This window comes from Diprion similis, chromosome 3 (genome assembly GCF_021155765.1).
Source record: "Diprion similis isolate iyDipSimi1 chromosome 3, iyDipSimi1.1, whole genome shotgun sequence".
Classification (NCBI taxonomy): domain Eukaryota; kingdom Metazoa; phylum Arthropoda; class Insecta; order Hymenoptera; family Diprionidae; genus Diprion; species Diprion similis.
This window is the reverse complement of record NC_060107.1, coordinates 18653770-18676710: the sequence shown is the minus strand read 5'-3', so window position 1 is coordinate 18676710 and position 22941 is coordinate 18653770. Positions and strand designations below refer to the sequence as shown.

General features: G+C 40.5%; 2 protein-coding genes across 2 annotated transcripts; both read right to left on the bottom strand.

Moving 5' to 3' along the window:
* Positions 1-13138: 13138 nt before the first annotated feature.
* LOC124404727 lies at positions 13139-13654 on the bottom strand. The gene is made up of 2 exons (XM_046879061.1): positions 13601-13654; positions 13139-13507 (listed from the first exon to the last, which is right to left on the bottom strand). The coding sequence occupies exons 1-2, from the start codon at positions 13652-13654 to the stop codon at positions 13139-13141; spliced, it is 423 nt and encodes a 140-aa protein (XP_046735017.1).
* Positions 13655-13660: 6 nt separating this feature from the next.
* On the bottom strand, positions 13661-13987 carry LOC124404726. The gene has a single exon (XM_046879060.1). It carries the CDS (start codon positions 13985-13987, stop codon positions 13661-13663), a length of 327 nt encoding a protein of 108 aa, XP_046735016.1.
* Positions 13988-22941: the final 8954 nt, after the last annotated feature.

Sequence of the window (22941 nt, the reverse complement as noted above, 5' to 3'; positions counted from 1 at the left end):
TAATAGTCCAAACTACAATATGTTTTTAGAATATGAACGAAACACTAGGTCCAAGAGTACACGATCACCCAGAAGAAGTAAAGATATAAGCGATGAAAAAAAAAAAATTATACGGAAGCTATCAAAGTATTCAATAAACTGCCTAACGAACTTAAAACCTTGACTGTTAGTAAAGACATTATCAAAAGTGAACTGGAAATATTCCTAAGTGCTTTATAGATATACTAAAGTTATAATTTTTTCTTATTTACTCCAAAACAAATGTAATAAACGTTGAACTTTTGAAATTTTATGGAACCTAGGCAGTACCGAATAGTCTTGAGTAGTAAGTATTTTTGTTATTTAGTTTTTAAGTTTAATGTGGGATAATGTTATACCAGCCTCTATGTACAGGTAACAATGTTACCTCCATAGAATTTTACTTGCCGTAGCTTCTATACTTGCGAATTATCTGGTATGAGTAAATTTCAAATATATGAAATAGTTAGTTTTCAAACTCTGACAGTATAACAAGAGACAAGATTATCCAGGTACCACAAAGAAGTAAAACTTGAGGTGGTGAGAATAGCTGTATAAAAGTTTTGAGTCTTTTCTATTGCCTGTCTAGCGAATTTAAGATTTCAAGTGATAAAAACAACCAAAAAAAATGAATCGAAGAATTGGGTTTCAACAATTTAATGTAAAATATGAAGACATGTATTCTGTTTAAAAAAATAAATGACTAAATAAATAAGTAAATGAATAAGTACCAGGTATGATGTATATGGATGTACATACAAATAAATGTATAGTTGACCAACGAGAATACTTTTCAGTCCTGTAGTCAAGGGGACTGATTACGGTTTTATCGTACAAGAAGTATTTCATTTTGCAAACGTTTTACTTAGCCGTTTTCGTCCGACGATATCACATATGTATATTGTACGAAATATATACCTCGTGTACCTGCACAATAAATAAATGAATATAAAAATAACATCCCCTGCGAGCAATTATGTTTGATTTTTTTTTTTTTTTTTATAGATTCTTGAACCCTTGCGTTCGGATCACGTACGTGACGTTCAACCATGAGATGGAAACTTACGATTAGTCAATAATAAATACAAAACTTCACTTTTCACCTTCTCACCTTTCATATTCGCACTGTGGTTCCAAGCCGGACTATCCATCATTGGGGAAAAATTTACATTCTTACCGCAATTTTCACTAGTAAATAGCCTGACTATTTTCGCTAGGGTCGCCATGGTGATCATTTTCAAAATAATGTCGGATGCGAGAACAAGCGGATACAGATCCGGGTGAAATCTTGTTGTTTAATCTTTTTTCATTGCCGTGCATCGATGATATATTCACTAACTTTTGTTCAGAAAATGATTAAATTGTTTTGAATATTATACGTAAAATTTGTCCAGTCTGCCTGGCAAAATGATACGAATTTTTCATCGGATAGTAGCATCAATGCCCATTAAATAGACTAGTCAGCAAGCGTCTTTTTCACGATTTTCAGTTACTGTTCTCCTAAAAATATCGTTGAGGTGTCATTCGATTCGGAATCGCGTTTAGAAACTTTTGGAGAAAATTCAAGACTCGCAACAAAGAATTGCAAGAGTTATAAATAATTTAGTGAAAAAATAGAGAAGGGGGGGGGGGGGGTCGTTCTTCGCAAGTATTTCGAAAACTATCGCAGATATCGCAAATGTAAAAAAATATTCTGAAAGAGCAGGGAATTCCCTACGAGAAAGTCCTAACTCCGGAACTCTACTAACAATATTCATAATTTTAATTTAGATCAAGAGGCGGAAAAGAATGTTTCCGTGTTTTTTTTTTTATAAATAAATGCAAATAAGTCAATAAATAATCGAGTTAGATCTTCGAATAAAAGCTCAATTTATGTGTTATTCAATAGTGTATAAAAAAGATCTGGACTGTCTCTGCCGTATTGGTAATATTTTACAAGTTATTCGCATCGCAATGATAAATAACAAAAAAAAAAAAAAATGGCAAGCTCGAAGACACGAGAAGGTTTGAAATTATGTAAAAAATAGGAAAAAAATATTTTCATCGAAAAGTCCTGCTTCGTTGTTTTCATTGTGTTGGCAGTATTTAAAAAAAAATATAGTGTGGATGTACATATGTTTATAACAGATTGTTTATTACATAAATAATTAGGAAATGAACAAAAAATATTTTTTTCGTCACAATATAAATGAGCACAGGGAATAATGAATTTTCAAGAAAAAATGGTTCCCTAATAATGATTTTTAGCCATGAAAAAGAAATGTTAATTAAAGGATGTGTTTTTGTATCGTAGGGAATTGGTTTGAAGAAACGATTTTTATCTCAAAAATCGTTGTTGTTATCGACGATCTAGTTGTCAGAAACAAAATTTTGACAATGTCATAAACAATGCAGTTGTTTATCAGAATTTTTTTTAAAGTCGGAGTGAAAAATTTCAAAAAATTATTCTCGTACAGTTTTCAGTGATTAGAAATCGAAACAATTGAAACATTTTGAAAATAAGTTTTTTTGATAGCTCTATTTGATTTTTTAACATTCTCATTCCTTAAATTCTTGATTAAAACATGAAAAATCGAAATTGAAAAAGTTTATGAACGGAGATCTCTTTCAAACCCTGTGAAGAATGGATTACACAAGTCGAAACAATTTTCCGGTTCTTAGTTTGAAAGTCACAGGGGTTTTAATATCGATTCACAGATTGTAAAAATAACTTGATTAACAAGAGCATGATTAATTGAAAAATTGTGGAACAACTTTTTTTCTGTACGGATTATTGTTCATTGATGTGTCTCAATGGTACCTGACTTTTTTTCCTCTTTCATATCCATATTTAATGGGTTGAAAAAGTTTTTGTTGCAAATATGAGCGAATCCTGCCGAGCGCACGATCGTCACATCGCTTCATCGCCCGTTTTCAGCCCTATTTTTACCTCCGAATTAAAATTATAAATATTGGTGGAAGAGTACCGGGAGTTTGGACGTTCTCGCAGGAAATTTTCTGCTCTTCCAAAATCTTGTTTTACATTTCCAATATCTGCAACAGTTTTTTGAGATATTTGCAAAAAACTAAACGCCTTTTTCTTCTACTAAATTATTTACATCTTTTGTAATTTTTTTTTGCGAATCTTGAATTTTTTGAAAAACTTTTTAGACACGGTTCCGAATCGAATACTACCGTAATCAAATATCAATAAACTAGCTCGCAACTTGTAGAAACGAACCGCTCGGTTGCAGGATCGTCACTTGTAGAAACGAACCGCTCGGTCGCGTGTAGAAACGGCACGTGTAGAAACGAACCTCTCGATAGTAGCGCCGCTTGTAGAAACGAACTTGTAGAAACGAACCGCTCGGTCGCTTGTAGAAACGGCACATGTAGAAACGAACCGCTCGGTTGTAGGATCGCCACTTGTAGAAACGAACTTCTCGGTTTTAGAAACGCAACGTGTAGAAACTAACTCTTCGGGAAAAACGAACTTGTAGGATCGCCACTTGTATAAACGAAATGTTAGGTATTGGCACGTGTAGAAACGAACGTGTAGAAACGGTCCTTTTCCGTTTCATCACCGTCGAGTGGCATCATACCGGATAGTTCAATTTTTGTGAGTGGTAACCAATCTGTAAATTTTTTTTGCAAATTTTGAAAAAGGGAAAAGACGCTTCCAATTCTGCCCAATTAAGGCATTAACAGCCCAAGTTTCATTCTGATCGCTTAAGCGGCGTAGGAGATATCCATCCCCGCGTTTTCGAAGTGTACAACGGGTCTTTATATGCACCTTGAAGGATAAATTCATCCTCGAGCCCTTTGCCACTTCAAGTCCAGTTCTACGATGATAGATTACCCCATGTATCGATTCCCAAGATTCGCGTACAAAGCCTCGGGTCTAGTTTTCAATTCTACAATGATGAAATCACTCCACGTATCGATCATCACGATTCCTGTTCAAAGCCTTAAGTAATTACCGACGCCCATTGACAATTCAAGTCTAGTTCGACGACCAGAACTGTGCGTCGATTCTCAAGAGCTTCGCCCCAAACATAGAATAAAGCTTATTGCAAGTATTGGCAATCTCTGAGTTTGAATTGCTCAAATTTAACATCCAATATTACATTAATAAAAGGAGTGTTTGTTTCATGTTAGGCCACTACACCGGTGTATTACGATTGACTCAATTGGGATTGCGTATCAACTTCGGTATAATAAGTTGTATGGATTCGATTTGTTAGCGTTACATATCGTCAAGGGGTACGAATGAACCCAATCGACACAAATACCAGATGGATGGCTGATGAGAGTCAGAATAAATTTCCAAATTATTAACCATTTTCTACTACGTGTTATTGTTATAATTTCGTACGTAATATGCTTATAATATTATCGTTTCGTTACAGTGAATCGAAAAACAGTTAAAATCACTGCACTGGAGCGGCGTCTTTTTCCCGACATTATATTTATCGGTTATCAAAAGTTCTGGGCATTCGGACATCCGTGATATGCTAACCTGTAAAATTATTTAACATCTGTCGAGTCTTAAATTGACGGCTTATGCACTTTGTGAAAGAGGTTATTCGTGCCCTCGCGATCTTAGAGGTTATAGGGGTGACAGCGCCGAGAGGCTGTCGTCGTGGTTTCTCCTACTTCTCCTGTCGACTGCTTCACCGGCCATAGGCACATAAAATACGTTTAGAAAAGGAACAAAAGTTGAAAAAATAAAGGTAGCCACAGTGCATGCATCGATGAACATTACTGTACATAATTTTAATTCTTAATTATGTACATAAAATTAATTGAGATTACCTGTTTGGCATGATCAAAATCAAAATAAATTTAATTATTATTTTGTTACAATAAAACTTGCAATTTTGCAATAGTCATTACCAAAAGTATAATTATTTACGAGCTCATTATATTTATTTCAAGGCATGAATATAATTTTAAATTAGATTTATGCGCTGACATAATTGTAATACAATTATTTTTTATTGTGATATACCATAATTTAAATTTAACATTAAAATTCATTCCGATATATAATAATAATTCATCATATTTTAATTATGCAGTGCCATAAATGAAATTAGTTTTTTTATGATAATTTAATATTGATTTGATTTTTTTTTCTGCCGTTGAATAGTAAAACTGCGTGCCGTAGATGGTTAAAGCAGATAAAGCATTGTCACATATTGATTAAATTTGAGTTGTGCAATCTTAGAAAATACTTATCACTACGACAATAATTTTGCACAATTCATGACAAAACCGTTCTTTTTATGTTATCATTGTGACAAATATAATTATTTCGATACTTATCACAATTTGTGTATGTCTCAAATTAATTTGTTTCATTTGATTTTGCAACCCTTTGTCAATATACAGCGAAATGAGTGTAAGCGAGTGTAGGAAAATTATGTCACACTAAAACTGAATCCGTATTATTGGAATAAAATAACGACTGTGTCGATAAAGATATCGTACTAACATTTACAGTCGATAACTAGTTTCACACATTCGCTTCGTACCAACTCGATGTCGAGCTTCCATATCGACACTATTTTGGTTACTACGAATGTCGGTATGCGCCTGTTGGGTAGAGTCGATTCGGCAGAAATCACCTACGCTCCCGGCCCACCTGGGCCCACTTACCCGCCGAAAGCTGGTCACAAAAATTTACCCAGGGGAGTAGCAGTAGTATGCCGGTTCTGGCTCACCGCGTGTGCGTGTGTCCGTGTGAGGTGTGCGTGCGCCATGTGACCGGCCTAAGCTGACTTAACGTGGATATGCCGGTTCTGGCTCACCGCGCGTGTGTCCGTGTGAGGTGTGTGTGTGTGTGTGTGTGTGTGTGCACGCGCGCGTGTGACCGTGGTTCTTAACCCGTGGTTCTCAACCCGCGGTTCTCCACCCTCCCGTGAGTATTACCATCAGTGGGGTGATTACCATCAGTGAGTGCAATGGTAACTAGAACCCTGGCCAGCTGCCCAATTAAGACGCCGTGGGATTTAACTTCCGCATAAATCTGTCGTCCAAAATTACATTGTTTTCGCGATTTAGCACATTAAAAAATAACACGATCCCCATATTTTTTTACCCCACCACATCATTAACATCGTATAAAAGCAGTTTTTCAGCAAAAATCCGCAGTTACAAAATCTTTCATCATGTCAGACTTCCATCTGAACACCAACGTCGGGGTAGTTGCGGCCCAACTCGACTGGATCGATGTTAGGCGGCTAACCCGCGAACCCCTGCGACAACACTTTGCCCAACAGTGGTCTCGAGTTCGTTGCGGCACTGTTAGCGGTGTTAGCGAGAAAAATGTACCAGGCTACATTTGCCTGCGCTGTTTCATCGTCCAGTGAGTATAAACAATACCTTAAATTCGTCTGTCATCAAAATTGTTAGCTCATATCATTTTTTTCAGTTCCGACATATCCCACTTCGATCATAACGTACTATTCCACATCTCATATGTTAAACCCGACTCGTTTACGTGTCGAGTTTGTGGAGACAGCTTGTTCTCAACATACCAACCTGCAGAGGGTTGTACCAAGTGCGATGAAATAATGACGAAATGAAAACATATTGTCGAAAGTATCAACTTTCTGTTTTAATTCAACGTTGGAACACGCCTCCGTCGCAGCATTCACACATTCCCCTGAAAATATAATGTCTGCAGTATCCGTTCCGGCCTCAAGCTCAAAGGTCACTCAATGTCAATACATTGTCTTACAGTCAGCAGTTATACAACGCTTCTGCTACCGCTAAAAGGCTTTCCCCCCACTCCTCACCGCACTGCTATCTCGCATCCTCGCAATGTATTACTACAAGTTCGTCGCCTATCAGTTCTATGCTTGCGATATACGGGTGTCCCATTTTAATCTTACACCTGATTTATCTCCGAAAGTACTGCTCGGATCGAGTAATAAGTAATATGAAACTTGTAGGGTTCGAAGGGGGACGTTCAAAAAAAAAAATTTCAATTTTTTTTAATAACAAATAGCGGCGTAAAAATGACGAACATGTTTTTGTTAAATGGGAACATGACTTATTTTGTTCAACAATAAATTTGTTACGTCAAAACTAACAACTTTTGTAGGAAACATTTTTCAATTGTTGATAATAATTGTCAATTTTTGGCGTGCGTGCGTGCGTGCGTGCGTGCGTGCATGTGAACACTCACAAAGATTAGGTCTCTGCGGCTCGTCACTTTCGCAGTATTTTTAGACTCCAAACCCTCCATGTGAGTGTACTCTGAATGTTTCTCAAAGGTGTTCAAATATCTCACCATTCATGTTCAAACATGCCCTTACTCTCCTCTCGAAACCGTCAACTGTTCGTAAGAGAACATCTCTTGGGATTGCACAGCAGGCAGCTCTTATCCGCTCCTTCATGTTCTCTCTTGTTGTTGGAGCTTGACGGTAGACAATGTCTTTGAGGTAACCCTACAAGAAAAAATCTGGAGAGGTAAGGTCTGGTGACCTTGGAGGCCATTGGATAGGACCATCTCGACCAATCCACCGTTGACCGAATGTTGCGGTCAGATGATGTCGAACAATACGAGCCCAATGAGCGGGTGCACCGTCTTGCTGAAACCACATCTGTTGACGCGTGGCTAAATCAAGATCTTCCAGCAAAAGTGGAAGGATGTTTTGCAGAAAATCGAGATAACGAACAGCGGTCAAACTTCCCTCAAAGAAATAGGGACCTATGATTCGCCCGTTGATGATGCCACACCAAACATTCAAACTCCACTGATGCTGGTGATCGACCTGTCTCACCCAATGTGGATTCTGATCCGACCAATACCGGGAGTTCCAACGATTCACCTGACCTCGGTTGTTAAAGGTAGATTCGTCACTGAACATAACGTACCTAAAAAAGTATCGGAATCGGTCGATTCGTCTCAATGCCCACCGACAAAAGGCCATCCTTCGCAACGGATCAGGATTAGGCGTGGCCTGGTGAAATTGTATCCGGTACGGGTGGAGTCTTGCACCTCTCAAAACTCGATGAACTGTTGATCTGGAAAATCCCTGTTGTTCTGAAATCACTCGAACACTCAAATGTGGATCAATTGCCACCATAGCTAAAATAGCCATGTTTCGAGCCGCATGCGGGCCATCAAAATTATTGTTAACGTTTGGGTAACGTTGGCGGCGGCGGATCATCTGACCTGCCCTCGCTCTCCGTTCGAGAAAGTGAAGTGTCTGCCGTGATGGGTGATGACGATGCGGATATACCCGTCGATACAAATTTTTGGCACGTAAATAATTTCCCCTACATCTTCCTACAATGAGAAGCATATCAACGATTTCGTTGGGAGTGAAATCAACCATTGCTGAATAACCGTCTGTATTGACTTACTGTGGGCGACTCAGAGACAAGACTGATGTTGATATGCTGTTGTTGATATGCTGATGTTGATATGATGACGAAAAGAACTAAGAAAGTCAAATGGCTAGGGCGAGAGCGGTCAAATAACAAAGCACGCTTGAGGCACATCGCAAGCCACTGTGTTGTACATTTTGTTGATGCGCCGCAAAGACGTAATCCTTGTGAGTGTTCACATGCACGCACGCACGCCAAAAATTGACAATTATTATCAACAATTGAAAAATGTTTCCTACAAAAGTTGTTAGTTTTGACGTAACAAATTTATTGTTGAACAAAATAAGTCATGTTCCCATTTAACAAAAACATGTTCGTCATTTTTACGCCGCTATTTGTTATTAAAAAAAATTGAAATTTTTTTTTTTGAACGTCCCCCTTCGAACCCTACTAGTTTCATATTACTTATTACTCGATCCAAGCAGTACTTTCGGAGATAAATCAGGTGTAAGATTAAAATGGGACAGGTACTACTATATCAAGGTGATAATTGATTCTTTTATCCACCAATTTTTCTGGACGTGTGCCATCAGTGCTATGAGCAAGTCATACGTAATCAATCAATCAGACCGCGATCCCTAGGAACTGCATATTTCAAATCAACGTGAAACAACTTGATTTATTTTCCTCAATATTGTCACAAGTGTCACATTTCCCTGCTTACGCAATCTGACGAGCCGGCTCGTTGCGAACCACGCATCCTATTACAATCATCAGTGATATTCAGATTCGAAGACATCGAGTGGAAACCAATATACTTTTTTCACCAGGATCTCTCCGTAGTCGATGAATATATCTACGTTAGAGCTGCTAATGAGAACTATAGTATAATTGCTGATACTTCGCGCGAAGAGTAGCTGCGAGTTGAATCATACATTGTATCACGAGTGCTCTTCATATAATTTTCGCGACTGTTTTTGGGGGCACAATGGCAAACCGGTTTGAGGAGTTTTATGCTGCAATCGATAAATTAGACATCGCATACCAGCGACTGACCACGGACTCCAAAGAAGATCTCGCTTCGCAGTGGAACACTATTAGTTTGGAAATTCTAAAAACCCTGAACGACTTGTACAGAGATCGAACCAACAGTTTTGTCGATAAACGAAAGATTCAGACTCTCATTGTTAAATTGACGTCTCAACGTGCTGTGTTAAACCCTTCAATTCAAGGCGGCTCACACGACGCTCCGGCCATTCAATGGGGCGATTTGGAATCTGCGTTCGAGAACCGTTTGATCACCGGGGTAATCACCAACTTTCGAATCAGCGATTTAAAACTATTCCTCACAGCCGCATACGCCGTTATTTTCGAGAAACTCAACATATTGCTTCACCAACATCACCATCTGAAAGTCAACACCACGCTATCTGCAACTTATGTCTTGGATGTGGAATCTAAAACAAAATTCTCCAACACGAAGAACGCCACTCTTCAAACAACCTCGAATCTGGCGGAATGGTACGAAGAGTATGTTGCATCACCTCAACTGGCTCAAATCGAAGAATTTCAGGAGCGCAATAGTGGCTGGGCCTTGATCAGTATAGATAATTTATTAGTTAACATTAACAAGTATGAGCCGTTGGTAGGTTCAATGTGGATAGACTTGCCGAGCGATATTAAGGTTAAAAAAGCCGTGGTTAATGTTCAAAATGCCGATAACGCTTGTTTTCCTTGGGCTTGCGTATCCGCTCGACATCCCGCTGCAGAAAATGCCAATCGAGTAACTTCCTACCCCCATTACAATCAAGTATTTAATTTCACTGGCATCAAATTCCCCACAAAATTAAACAATATTCCAAAATTTGAGAAACTCAATAATATTTCCGTGAATGTATATATTTTGGAGAAACGGGGCAAGTGACATCAAGTCTTACCACTACTCATCAGTCGGCATGAAAATCCACATATCGAACACATGAACTTGCTCATGCTACACGATGAAAACTTTGACGACGAATCCTCCCATGAAAGAACACACTTCTGTTGTATTAAAAATTTATCGCGACGAGTCAATCGTCAATTGAATGCACGTACACATGCAATCCATGTTTGTAATCGATGTTTACATTTTTTCTACTCCAAAGCAAAATCGCTCGCGCACAGGCTTGATTGCAGTCCAGATAAACCTTGTAAACTCACGCTTCCAGATCAGTCCAACAAGTGGTTAAGGTTTGAGAATTACTCGAACAAAATCCAAGTACCGTACATAGTTTACGCAGATTTCGAGTGCTTGCTGGAGAATTCCTCACAGTCTTCTGAATCATCGCATACAAAGATATATCAGAAACATGTACCTTACAGCGTAGGTTATTATTTTAAATGTAGTCACGATGAGTCGCTATCATACTACACTTCCTATCGCGGTGTCCATTGCCAGACATGGTTAGCCCATAAATTACACGGAATCGCAGTCAGGGTAGCCGAATACTTCGATGAAAAGAAACCTATGTATCAATTGTCGAATCAACAACAGACTGAATTCGAAAACGCTGAAGTATGTCACATTTGCAAGCAAAAATTTGTGCATCTAAATGATTGCGTGAAGGATCATTGCCATGTTACAGGACTATATCGCGGACCTGCACATTCAAATTGTAATCTGAATTACAAACTCAATCGCGCGCGTACCCGTTGTATTCCACAACTTGAGTGGTTACAATGCGCATTTCATAATCGGTGAATTGGCTAATATTAAATCATCCTCGCTCAGTGTTCAACCAATTACCAAAAAAAAGTAGATAGCATTCACCTAGACGTTTCACAGCCTCGCCGTAAGACTTCAATTCATCGATTCTTATCGGCATATGAGTTCAAGTTTAGCCGAACTAAGTTCTTACCTGGGGCACAATGATTTAACGAATTTAAAATGTCAATTCCCTAACGCCACAGATTCGCAATTCAATCTTCTAACCCGCAAATGGATGTTTCCGTATGATTACGTGACCGAAGCCGACAGACTGAACGAACGCTCATTACCCTCGAAAGAATCATTTTATAACGTATTGAATATCCAGCATATCAAAAATGAAGACTACGCTCATGCACAGAACCTTTGGTACAGTTTTAATATCACAACATTGGGTGAGTATAGTGATTTGTATCTGGAAGTCGACGTCTCGCAGACGTCTTTCAAAATTTCCGCGATAATTACCTCAAAATATATAAGCTCGATCCGGCACACTACTGTACCCTACGCGGTTTTACGTGGGATTGCATGCTTTTCCACACTAAAATCCAGCTGGAATTGCTCACGGATGTTGATATGCTGCTGTTCGTTGAAGAAGGCTTGCGTGGAGGATTGAGTCAATACTCGAATCGACACAGTATAGCGAATGATAAATATATGACAGATTACAATCCGCAGTTGGAAACCAAATCATCTCTCTACTTAAACGTAAATAATTTGTATGGTTGGGCGATGTCTCAGTACCTGCCTTGTAGAAATTTTAAATGGGTGCATCGAGTACATGATTTTGATTTCATGCGCGTTGGTGAAGAGTCTGATGATGGATACATATTGGAGGTAGATTTAGAATACCCCACCAATGTTCACATATTACATCAAGATTTACCCTTTTGTCCAAATCATCAAAAACCCCCTGGTGGAAAAACTCCAAAACTTTCAGCTACGTTGCAGAACAAAACATCCTATGTTATACATTATCGTAATTTGCAACAGTGTGTAAAAAACGGTTTGATATTGCGTAAAATTCATAGAATATTGAAATTCAAACAATCAGCATGGTTGAAAAGTTATATTGATTTGAACACGGCGTTAAGAGCCAAAAGTGCCAACAAATTCGAACAGAATCCATACAAACTGATGAACAACGCGGTATTCGGTAAAACGATGGAAAATGTTCGTAAATATTCCGACGTCGAGTTGGCGCAAATATGGCATGGACGTTGCGGTGCCAAAGCACTGATATCGCGACCGAATTTCCACAGTCGAAGTATATTCGGTGAAAATTTCGTTGCGATACAGTTCAACAGGCTCGAAGTGATATTTAACAAGCCAATTTATGCCGGAATGGCTATTCTAGATTCATCCAAAATTTGTGTCTACGACTTTCACTATTCTTTTATGTTGCCAAAGTTGAAATGAAATTGTAAGTTACTGTATACCGATACGGATAGTCTTATTTACGAAATCAAATCTTGTGACGTTTATGAATTCATTCCAGACAATATTGACAGATTCGACACCGGCGATTATCCTGCTGATAATATTTATAAAATCCCCCAGGTTAACAAAAAAGTTGTAGGACTAATGAAGGATGAGAGAAATGGCGAAATAATGACTGAATTTGTTGGATTGCGATCCAAAATGTATGCGACGCGAATGGATGATAATAAGATCGTGAAGAGAGCAAAAGGCGTGAAAAATAATGTATTGAAGAATCAAATAACTTTTGAAATCTATCTCGACTGCCTTAACCAGCACGAGAGTATTTCAAAAACGCAGCGAACCATTCGTTCGAGTCTGCATAAAGTGTGTTCAATTCGACAATTGAAACTTGCTTTAAGCCATCACGATGATAAGCGATATTTACTACCTAGTAGTACAGAAACGTTACCCTGGGGACATGTAAAAATTCCGCCGTCTGTATAGAAATAATATTTATTTAACAAAAATTTAAAACGGTGTGAATAAAACGACTACAATGCATTGTCTTTATTTATCCAAGAATTATGTGATTTATCCAGACCCAACCACTTCACGAACACCTTATTATTATTTCCTCTTCAAAACTCTCTCCACTAAATATATTTCGGGATATTTCACGTAATGCAGTTCTTGTTCATATAAACCCTCCTGGATTGGGTTTGACTGCTGATCTATCAGAAGATGAGTTCGCGGATTTGTGTTTTGTACTTTTTGAATCCTGAAAATTTCCGTCGACCAATTTGGTGTGTAACGTTTCGCGAATATCGTCTTGTACTTGCTCACTCTTACGAAATCTCCGACTTGATATTTTGCCGGCTTAACTTGTTTAACGTTGCTGTAGACTGTTGCGAGTAGCTGGTTTGCATTTTTACGATTTACTTTCATCAGCGCCATACCCGTTGTACGATGTTTGCTTTTATTGTATTCCGTCACCCGCTGCTATATATTATCAATCCATTTGTATGATCCGTTCAGACTGAATGATCGCCACATTTTATCCTTGAGTGTGCGATTCCAACGTTCTATGACCGATGCCTTCATAGCGCCGTAGGTCGAGTAATGGTTGATGTTGTGCTTTTTCATTAACTTTTAAAATTCGGCAATGAAAAATTCTTTACCGTCGTCCGACTGAAGAGTCTTGGGTGATCGACCGCTTTGAAGCACTTCTTTAAATCCGTCGACAACCGATTGAGCACTCTTATTTTTCAGTGCCACAACCCACCCAAATTTGGATAACACGTCGATGACCGTCAAAATGTAATTGAAATTTTTTGTTATTTTGGCATACTGCCGCATTTCAACCAAATCCGCTTGCCACAAGTCATCAAAGCATTTCACGATCACTCTTCGACGCTTAAAGTTACGACGAGCCGGTGCATATAGCTCTCTAACCAGCTGTATTTTCTCCCCACTCATTCTTCAAACAATAATATTAGCTTCGCGTAATTCCTCCACTATTGAGATAATCTCATTCGTGTGAGCCGTGTTACCGGCAGCCTCCGAACGACTCAATAACCACAACCTGTCCACCAACTCGTTTGGATCATCCCAATATGTATACTCTAATCGAGAATTCTTTCGCACGATATGTTTACCGGTGTTGAGACACTCACCGAGTGCCGAGCGACTCGGAAATAGCTTGCGTATGATGTTTCGATATTTGTAGGATTTATTTCCGCATACTTGACCAGTTTTTAGATAGCCTCTTTTGTGGGCATTTGTCGAATCTATGATGTCGCGATATTTACGAAGATCCGTGTAAATATCTTCGTCGGGGATTTTCTTAAACATGAGTTCCAATATACCCGGAGTTGTTTTGAATCGCATGTTTTTAACGTAAAAATGATCTAGCTCAAATTGAATCGGCGAGTCAACAATCATGAAACCAGCGACCCCATCATTGTTCACAAATCTGATTCCGTAAACTGAATCCATTGTATTTGTCGTATCGCGAATTGAATTCATTATATAATTCTTGGCCAAAGTGCCAAAGTTTTCCTCGAACGCGCGTTCCATGTGCATTGAAGTATCAGGGTCAGCCATCTGCTCCATCAACGCCGACCGCGGCGATTCCGTATGAGATTCGGTGACCAGCGTCGTGTAAACCGTTTCACGCGAGACGGAAATAGTTCGCTCGATCGTGGCGTTCGCGTCATCTCTAATATCACTGCTTTCGCGTGCATCAGGTGTAGATTTCTCCAGGCCCCCTCTACGTTGAAAGACTTTCCTAACAAGCGATTGACTCGGTTTTCGTATGCGATATTCGGAGTTTGGAGTCTGTTTGTAATAGTCCCGAACAATACTATTATCCAATTCATCATCATCATTTTCAGCATACACTTCAGACTTTATGGCATCCGCTTTAATCTCAGATGCCTTTGCTATGGCAGTCAGCGGCTCAACAATCTGTTTAAAAGTTCTCTCAATCGCTTCGCTGTCGGCTATGCGATCGGTTTTCAATGCTTGATATTTCTTCCTCACCGCATCACTTGCTTCCACTATCTTGCGCTTCAAATCGGTCTCAGATTTCGATGTCTTCAACATATTTAAAGATGTTATAGGTGCACATTCAGACGTAACACTGTAACCTCAGGCGGGTTACATCACGTTTTTATGATAAATTCATCGAACCCTCTGTGATATCGGCCGGAGTTCATAGGACTATCTTTATCAATCGTAAGAAATCCGTACTTTGAACGCCAGCAGATGGAGCATAATTTTTCGAATTCAGCATACTTCATATCGGTATTAATATGATCATCGAATACATGTCGCAAGTTCTTAGCGTCTTGTTTAAAAAGAATTATGAAGTTTGCGTTGTCGCGAATCAGATGTTTGGGGATTCTTGTATATGTTTGACACAGATAGAAACAATCAACTGATTTATGTCGACCCATGCAGAAATATTCCCTAACCACGTCCTGCTTATCACAGGCAATATCATTGAAAATAAAAATCGTGTTCGGCTTGAATTGCTCCACCGGAATTACGTCACAATTGTTGGAATAGGTAAGATAGGACACACCAGGTACACGATTCAAGACCTTGCGTAAATATTCATATTTGGGCTGTGCCAAAGACTTGGAATATATGTATACATTCTGGAAACGTAATCCGTTGGGATTAATGAGAAGGCTAATAACTACGTTGGTTTTTCCGCAATATGAAGGTCCGCAAATAATACTTCTTACGGATGTCGGTAATAGTTTACCGTGGCGATTAATTTTTGACACATGTTGCACGTCGTTGTCCAAATTTTTGATTGGTAAAGTGACGGACTGTTTTATAAATTTCATGTTGTTGCATGAGTCTCAGTGGGCGAATACATACTGATCAGTTGTTTTTCGGACGCTTGATAGCACACATGCCCAGAGGCCGAGGAATGTTAAATACCGCAATCAATAATTTGCCCAGTGAGCTACATCTACCGGGTAATCAGTTCTGCGGTCCTGGAACACGTTTGCAGCAGCGTCTTGCCAGCGGTCAAACGGAAGTGAATTTGTTGGACAAAGCCTGTCGAGAACATGATATTGCCTATGCGAAAAGTAAAGATCTAAAATTTAGACACGAGGCTGATAAAAGGTTGGCTCAGGCAGCGTTGCAACGCAGTCGTGACAAGGAAGCAAAGTAGACAGAACGTGCAGCAGGTTCGGCAGTTAACAAAACCATGCGTGCTAAAGTCAATCTTGGTATGGGTATTAGAAAACCCTCGATACGTGCTGCTATAACATCCGCACGTCAGGCGGTGAAAGAGTTCAAACCGACGGACAAAGGGAGCGCGATACGCATAGCGCTTAAAGCAGCGAAACAGGCAATTGGAGGGGATAAGAAGAATGATAAATTGCCCAGAGTGTTGAAGGTTGCAGAGCACGGTGGTTTTCTACCGCTATCAATACCTATATTCGCGGGCCTATCAGCCGCGGGATCGTTGGCAGCAGCGCTGAACGACGCATCGAGCGCGGCGAAAAAATTGGAAGAAAACGAACGTCACAATAAGACAATGGAGGCTATCGCATTGGGCGGACGTGGCAGGGGGCTTTATTTAGCACCTTACAAGAAAGGATGGGGGCTATTCTTGAAATCAACCAGCAAGCTAAAAAAAACTCCAAAACGTGAAACGTAAATCCCGCGAGGGATTACCACAGACAGTGAACTGCGGAAATTTGCGAAAATGATGAAAATGTCAGATTTCAGGGGTATTTTCATGCGGAACAGTTTACCGAAACGAATCAGAGTTCGCGAGAGTGAAATTATAAATTTAGACAGTGATGCGGGAGTGGGGACACATTGGGTGGCTTATAAAAAAATTGGACACAATGTGTATTAGTACGACAGTTTTGGCAATTTACCGCCACCGAACGAAGTTGTGCGATACTTAGGCGGAAGGAATGTTATCTGGTACAATCATGACAGGCATCAGTCTGACAACGCATCCAATTGCGGAGAGTTGTGTTTGAAATTTCTCGCAGCGACGGAATAATGTCTATAACCTTCACGTTAACGGGTAATACATCGACCCTGAGTGCGAATTACTTTTCACCAATAATTCTAAATCACCGCAAATCGTATTCAATGGGGCTAGTCACGTTTCAATCATACAATTCAATACCCAACATTGACGAAACATGCAACAGCTTAGGTTATAATTACGATCATCGAATTACTATACCGACGGGGTCGTGTACCATTGAGGATGTAAACAAATATCTGCAAAAACATATGGAATACGTGGTTGATGTTTCGCATAATGGTAGCGCTGGTAAAAAGGTGGTCGAAGGACCACACATAATAATTCGAGCCAACAATAATAGACTTGAATGGGAAATTTGGTGTAGATGGGACCTTGATTTCTTGGATGATAACTCGATAGCGCCATTGTTAAGGTTTGATGATGGTCAGATACGTAAAGCAGGGGAACGGCACGAGTCGACAAACCCGATAAAAATATCTAAAGTTAATTCCATTAAAGTGAAGTGTAGCGTAACATATGGCGCATTCAGCAATAGTTCGCAGGCTCACACGATACACGAATTTTCACCAGACATTCCGCCAGGTTATAAAATTTCGGAATCGCCGCGGAGCATCATCTACATGCCGGTGAGTGTTCGCGTGATCGACAACATAACGCTGAGTATAGTTGACCAGAGCGGAGCACCGGTCAATCTCAGAGGGGAAGAAATCACTATAAGGCTTCACTTGAAAGAAGATTGAAAATGCTAACATACAACAACGCATATAGTCAAACATCCGGCACTGTTTCGGTCAATACTAAATCGCCGAGGGATACAAAAGGGTCACTAAATCCCGAACGTTTGCTTACTTCGAAAAGCAAGAAAATTTTGATTTCGCTGGGGTTTAAACTTCGAAAATGATGTCCAACATCCTGAGAATCAATGCATTGCCGGTCTACGACTACAGCATGAACCAGGCAACCGTGCATGCACATAATCCGTATGCAAATTCCTACTACAACAATAACGACGAGATACGAATTTTGATACAACAGCAGGATTTATGTGTGCTGCCGAGTGAGTTTCATCGACATTCAGGGAAAAGCTTTCAAAATTGTTGCGGGTGCGAGAAATTATCAAATTGATTTCGAGCTGGAAAAAAACTTTCCGTGTTTTTTCTTCGATGAAATACGCTACGAATTGAATGGTGTGGAAATTGATCGTTGTAAGAACGTTGGAATAACATCAACGTTTAAAAATTATATTTTTCTGGATCAGAGTAAGAAAAATGCCATGGAAATATTTGGATGGAAGGATGGCGGATATAAAAGCAACCACCTGACGGGTGATTTCAGCCTGTGTATTCCGTTGAATACCGTGCTGGGTTTCGCAGAAGATTATAAGAAAATTGTTGCCAACGCTCGACACGAGCTCATTCTCATACGAAGCAGAACCGATAAAAATTGCTACAAAACTGGCGCGGCGGCGAAAGAAATGCGTTTGGAAATAACAAAATTACAATGGAGAATACCACATGTGATGCCGTCGGATGTTGAAAAGCCGTCGCTATTAAGAATATTGAAGAAAAATCAACCGATACAGATGTGCTCCAGATCTTGGTCATTGCACGAATATCCCAATTTACCGAAATCTAAAATGCAAGTTTGGCCCATCAAAATAGCAACGCAACAGGAAGAACCAAGATATTTGATATTTGCATTGCAAAGAAATAGGAAGGAAAACGTGAAGAATCACGCGAGTTATTTCGACCATTGCAATTTACGCAACGTTAAGCTCTTTCTGAACAGCGATTCATATTCATATGAGAATCTAAACGTAAGCTGTAAAAATGAACAATTTGCTCTACTGTACTATATGTATGCAAAGTTCCAGAATTCGTATTATGGAACTGAGAATAGACCGATTCTGGATATGCAATCATACATCAAGGATGCGCCAATTATAGTGATAGATTGTTCACGACAAAATGAATCTATAAAAAGTGCTACAGTTGACATACGAATAGAATTTGAGAGCGAAACGTATATAGAGGATGGCACGACTGCATATTGCCTCATACTGCACGATCGAATCGTCGAGTACACACCTCTAACCAACGTCGTTTGAAAATTGTTGTAATGGATTGTATGTTCGTGGACGTGCAGGGATTTATCGGGGTTGGGCATAAATTCGTGGCGAAAGAAGTCGCATTTTACGAGAACGTAGCAAAGACCATGAGCCATTACATATTTCGAGATCCGTATGCCTGGAACCTGTTGTCGAATGAACTGCGGCATCAAGTGAAGTATCTTACGCATAATCATCATGGATTCCGATGGACTGATGGTTTTACAACTTACGGCAACTTGAGAAGAATTATGAGCGATCACCTGGGCAGAACGCCGCTGGTGCTTGTCAAGGGATTGGAAAAAATTCGTTGGTTGGAGGAATATGCGCAAAATTTGAATGCAGTGGATATGATGGAATTGGGCTGCCCGGCGATTGGAATGTTGAGGAAATCCTACGATAAGAAGATTGTTGATTGCAGCTTTCATGCAGGGATTTGTGCGTGTGAAAACCTGCAACTCATGAGACTGTGGTACAATGAAAATCAGAATAAGAGTAATTTCGATGAATGAAATAAATGTATACTGATTGTTAAAAATAAAAAATTGATCATATTTTAATAAATTTTTTTATTCAATCGATACATTATTATCAATAAGGTTTAAATTTGTTTTTTTGAGTGGTTCGGCGTTTGCGTTTAGGTTTGCTGCCGGGGAGTTTACGGATTCGGGAGATGACTTTCGCAGTCAGGCCAACCAAAAGCTGATATTCGGGAGAGCTTCGGATGGTTGTGAACTGCATGTTGGACAGAGCGGTTCGCCACCAGTCAGTCTTATCAGTTCGTAGAATATCCTTGGTATTGTAGATTTCAATTTGGACGGTTGCCTCGCCGTTGTCGGCGTCGTTGTTGAGAGAACAGGAATGTGTGTCGGTCAGTAGTTTGATGGATTCGGGAATACCAGTCTTCTGCTCATTCTACGGTAATACATCCCATTCGGATAGCAGCTGACTCAAACCAAAGTCTCCAAAAAATGAGTTGTTCAATGCGGTGGGTGGCTCATCGAGTAAGTTTGTCTGTGAAAAATAATTCATTGGTTAAGATGCGGTCAACACCGACGGCGCTGTGTATATTTACCAATTCTTGCAGTTCAGCCATTGCGTGTAGATCGTTCAGCTTGCGGAGTGATTGTGACTTTAGGTCGTGTGTGATGAAGTTTTTATATACCAGGGAAAATAGGCCGGAAATGATACTGCAGACATTATATTTTCAGGGGAATGTGTGAATGCTGTGACGAAGGAGTGTTCCAACGTTGCAGTAAAACAGAAAGTTGATACTTTCGACAATATGTTTTAATTTCGTCATTACTCCATCGCACTTGGTACAACCCTCTGCGGGTTGGATTGTTGAGAACCAGCTGTCTCCACAAACTCGACACGTAAACGAGTCGGGTTTAACATATGAGATGTGGAATAGTACGTTATGATCGAAGTGGGATATGTCGGAACTGAAAAAAATGATATGAGCTAACAATTTTGATGACAGACGAATTTAAGGTGTTGTTTATACTCACTAGACGATGAAACAGCGCAGGCAAATGTAGCCTGGTACATTTTTCTCGCTAACACCGCTAACAGTGCCGCAACGAACTCGAGCCCACTGCTGGGCAAAGTGTTGTCGCAGGGGTTCGCGGGTTAGCCGCCTAACATCGATCCAGTCGAGTTGGGCCGCAACTACCCCGACGTTGGTGTTCAGATGGAAGTCTGACATGATGAAAGATTTTGTAACTGCGGATTTTTGCTGGAAAACTGCTTTTATACGATGTCAATGTTGTGGTTGGGTAAAAAAATATGGGGATCGTGTTACTTTTGAATGTGCTAAATCGCGAAAACAATGTAATTTTGGACGACAGGTTCATGCGGAAGTTAAATCCCACGGCGTCTTAATTGAGCAGCTGGCCAGGGTTCTACCTACCATTGCACTCACTGATGGTAATCACCCCACTGATGGTAACACTCACGGGGGGGTTGAGAACCGGGGGTTGAGAACCACGGTCACACAGGCACACACACACACACACACACACACACACACACACACACGCACGCACGCACGCACGCACGCACACACACACACGCACACCTCACACGGACACACACGCGGTGAGCCAGAACCTGCATATCCACGTTAAGTCAGCTTAGGCCGGTCACATGGGCGCACGCACACCTCACACGGTCACACGCACACGCGGTAAGCCAGAACCGACATACTACTGCTACTTATGCAGTAACAGCCATACATAAATCAGACCGATGTCTGCTCGTACTACCGAATTCAGGTGACAGTCAACAACTAAGCTGATAATCGTCAATTGAAGAAGAGAAAAAAAATTGTGACAGTGCGGTGATATCGTCTCAATTTTATTGACAGGGCTTTTGAAATCCGTGAGATATAAAAATTCCCTGACATTTCTCTGATTTTTGCCTGATATACAAAATTCTCTGACATTTCCCGGTTTTCCCGGTTTTCCAGACGGGTGGCCACCCTGCAGCAGCCATAAAGTGCATAAACATAATACAAAATTGTCCACATACATCAGAAGAGAGGCTTTGAAGCTGTCGGTCGTTTCAGACGTATCGTCTGCAATTTCTTCGTAAAGTGAGGTTATGGTGAGGGATGAATATCGGTAATCCGAAGCTGTCAAAGTATGTTCCGTGTCCCGACGAACTGACGAAAAATGCCACCCTGTGGCTACCGGGTCGCGTATGGTCATCGGTGTTTGATACAAAGGCTGTCGGGCGTGTCCAAATGAGTGGTATCTGATCCGCTGCAAAAACCCTGGCCCTCCCGTTCGGAATCGTCGGTATCGCGCTCCATATCTGTAGACTGTCCATTTTGCGCTTCGTCGTCTTTTTCTTCTTCTTCTTCTTCCTCGTCCTCGTTATCGGAAATAATCATACCGCGCGCGGAAGATTGTGAGGGGATATTCGAGTCGCTCGTAGTAGTACGCAGATCGTAGGGAACGGCAATTTCGCTATCCGACGTAGGTCTGGGCGAATCAGGAGAGATTTTCGACGAAGCGTCTGGTTCTGGTATGACAGCTTCTAGCGATGAATTTCTCTGTGGTGGTGAGGGGCCTGATGACTGGACGAACTCTTCTCTCCGGTGATGCTGTGCTTACTGGCTAACGATGCTTCTGTATGATCGTATTTGGTTAGAATATCGTTGCGGATGATCCATTTCTTGAGTTTGAGTGCGTTGTTTATCGCGCAGGCGAAAAATTCCTCCTTTTTCACACCATGGAAGAAGCACCATTCCAAAGATCGTTCCAGCTTGCCAAATGCCGGGCTTTCGAGGTCCTCCAAGTTCAATACTTGTCGCGCAGTAACATTTTCAATATATTTTGAATTCTCGCGTCCGCGGGCAACAATACGATGAGCGTTACGTGCGATTTCTCGTAGATTAACGGCTAGTTGAAGCAGAGTGATGTCACCTTCGAACCACTCGATGCCGTGGTGGTAACATGTAACGTAATTATTTACAGCACGTTCTTTAAGTGGCAGATCCGCGAAGGGATATGGTGGTTCTACTAACCAATGTGCCGAGTAGCGGTAATCTAGGGTGACGACTGCCACTTCTTTCGGCATAAATTTGCCGTAGACATGTCGAAACCCTTGGATCTCCATCTCGTAATTCATACTTGAGCTTCAACGAACGTACTCGAGTAAACAAAGATTGCAAGAGCGATGCTGTCGCGGTGTAGTTTGAATGCTGACTGACTCGGCATTGCAGATGCGTGAGGCGTTTTATATGCAGCCGTGTTTTTCCGATGTCTCCAACTGGCCTGATGCTCC

Bases quoted from the DNA above. Each gene is read 5' to 3' on its own strand.
- LOC124404727 (XM_046879061.1), bottom strand. From the start codon at position 13,654: ATGAAAAAGCACAACATCAACCATTACTCGACCTACGGCGCTATGAAG. The intron at 13,508-13,600 runs GTCATAGAACGT...AATATATAGCAG, and splicing joins ACGGCGCTATGAAGGCATCG to CGGGTGACGGAATACAATAA.
- LOC124404726 (XM_046879060.1), bottom strand. From the start codon at position 13,987: ATGAGTGGGGAGAAAATACAGCTGGTTAGAGAGCTATATGCACCGGCT.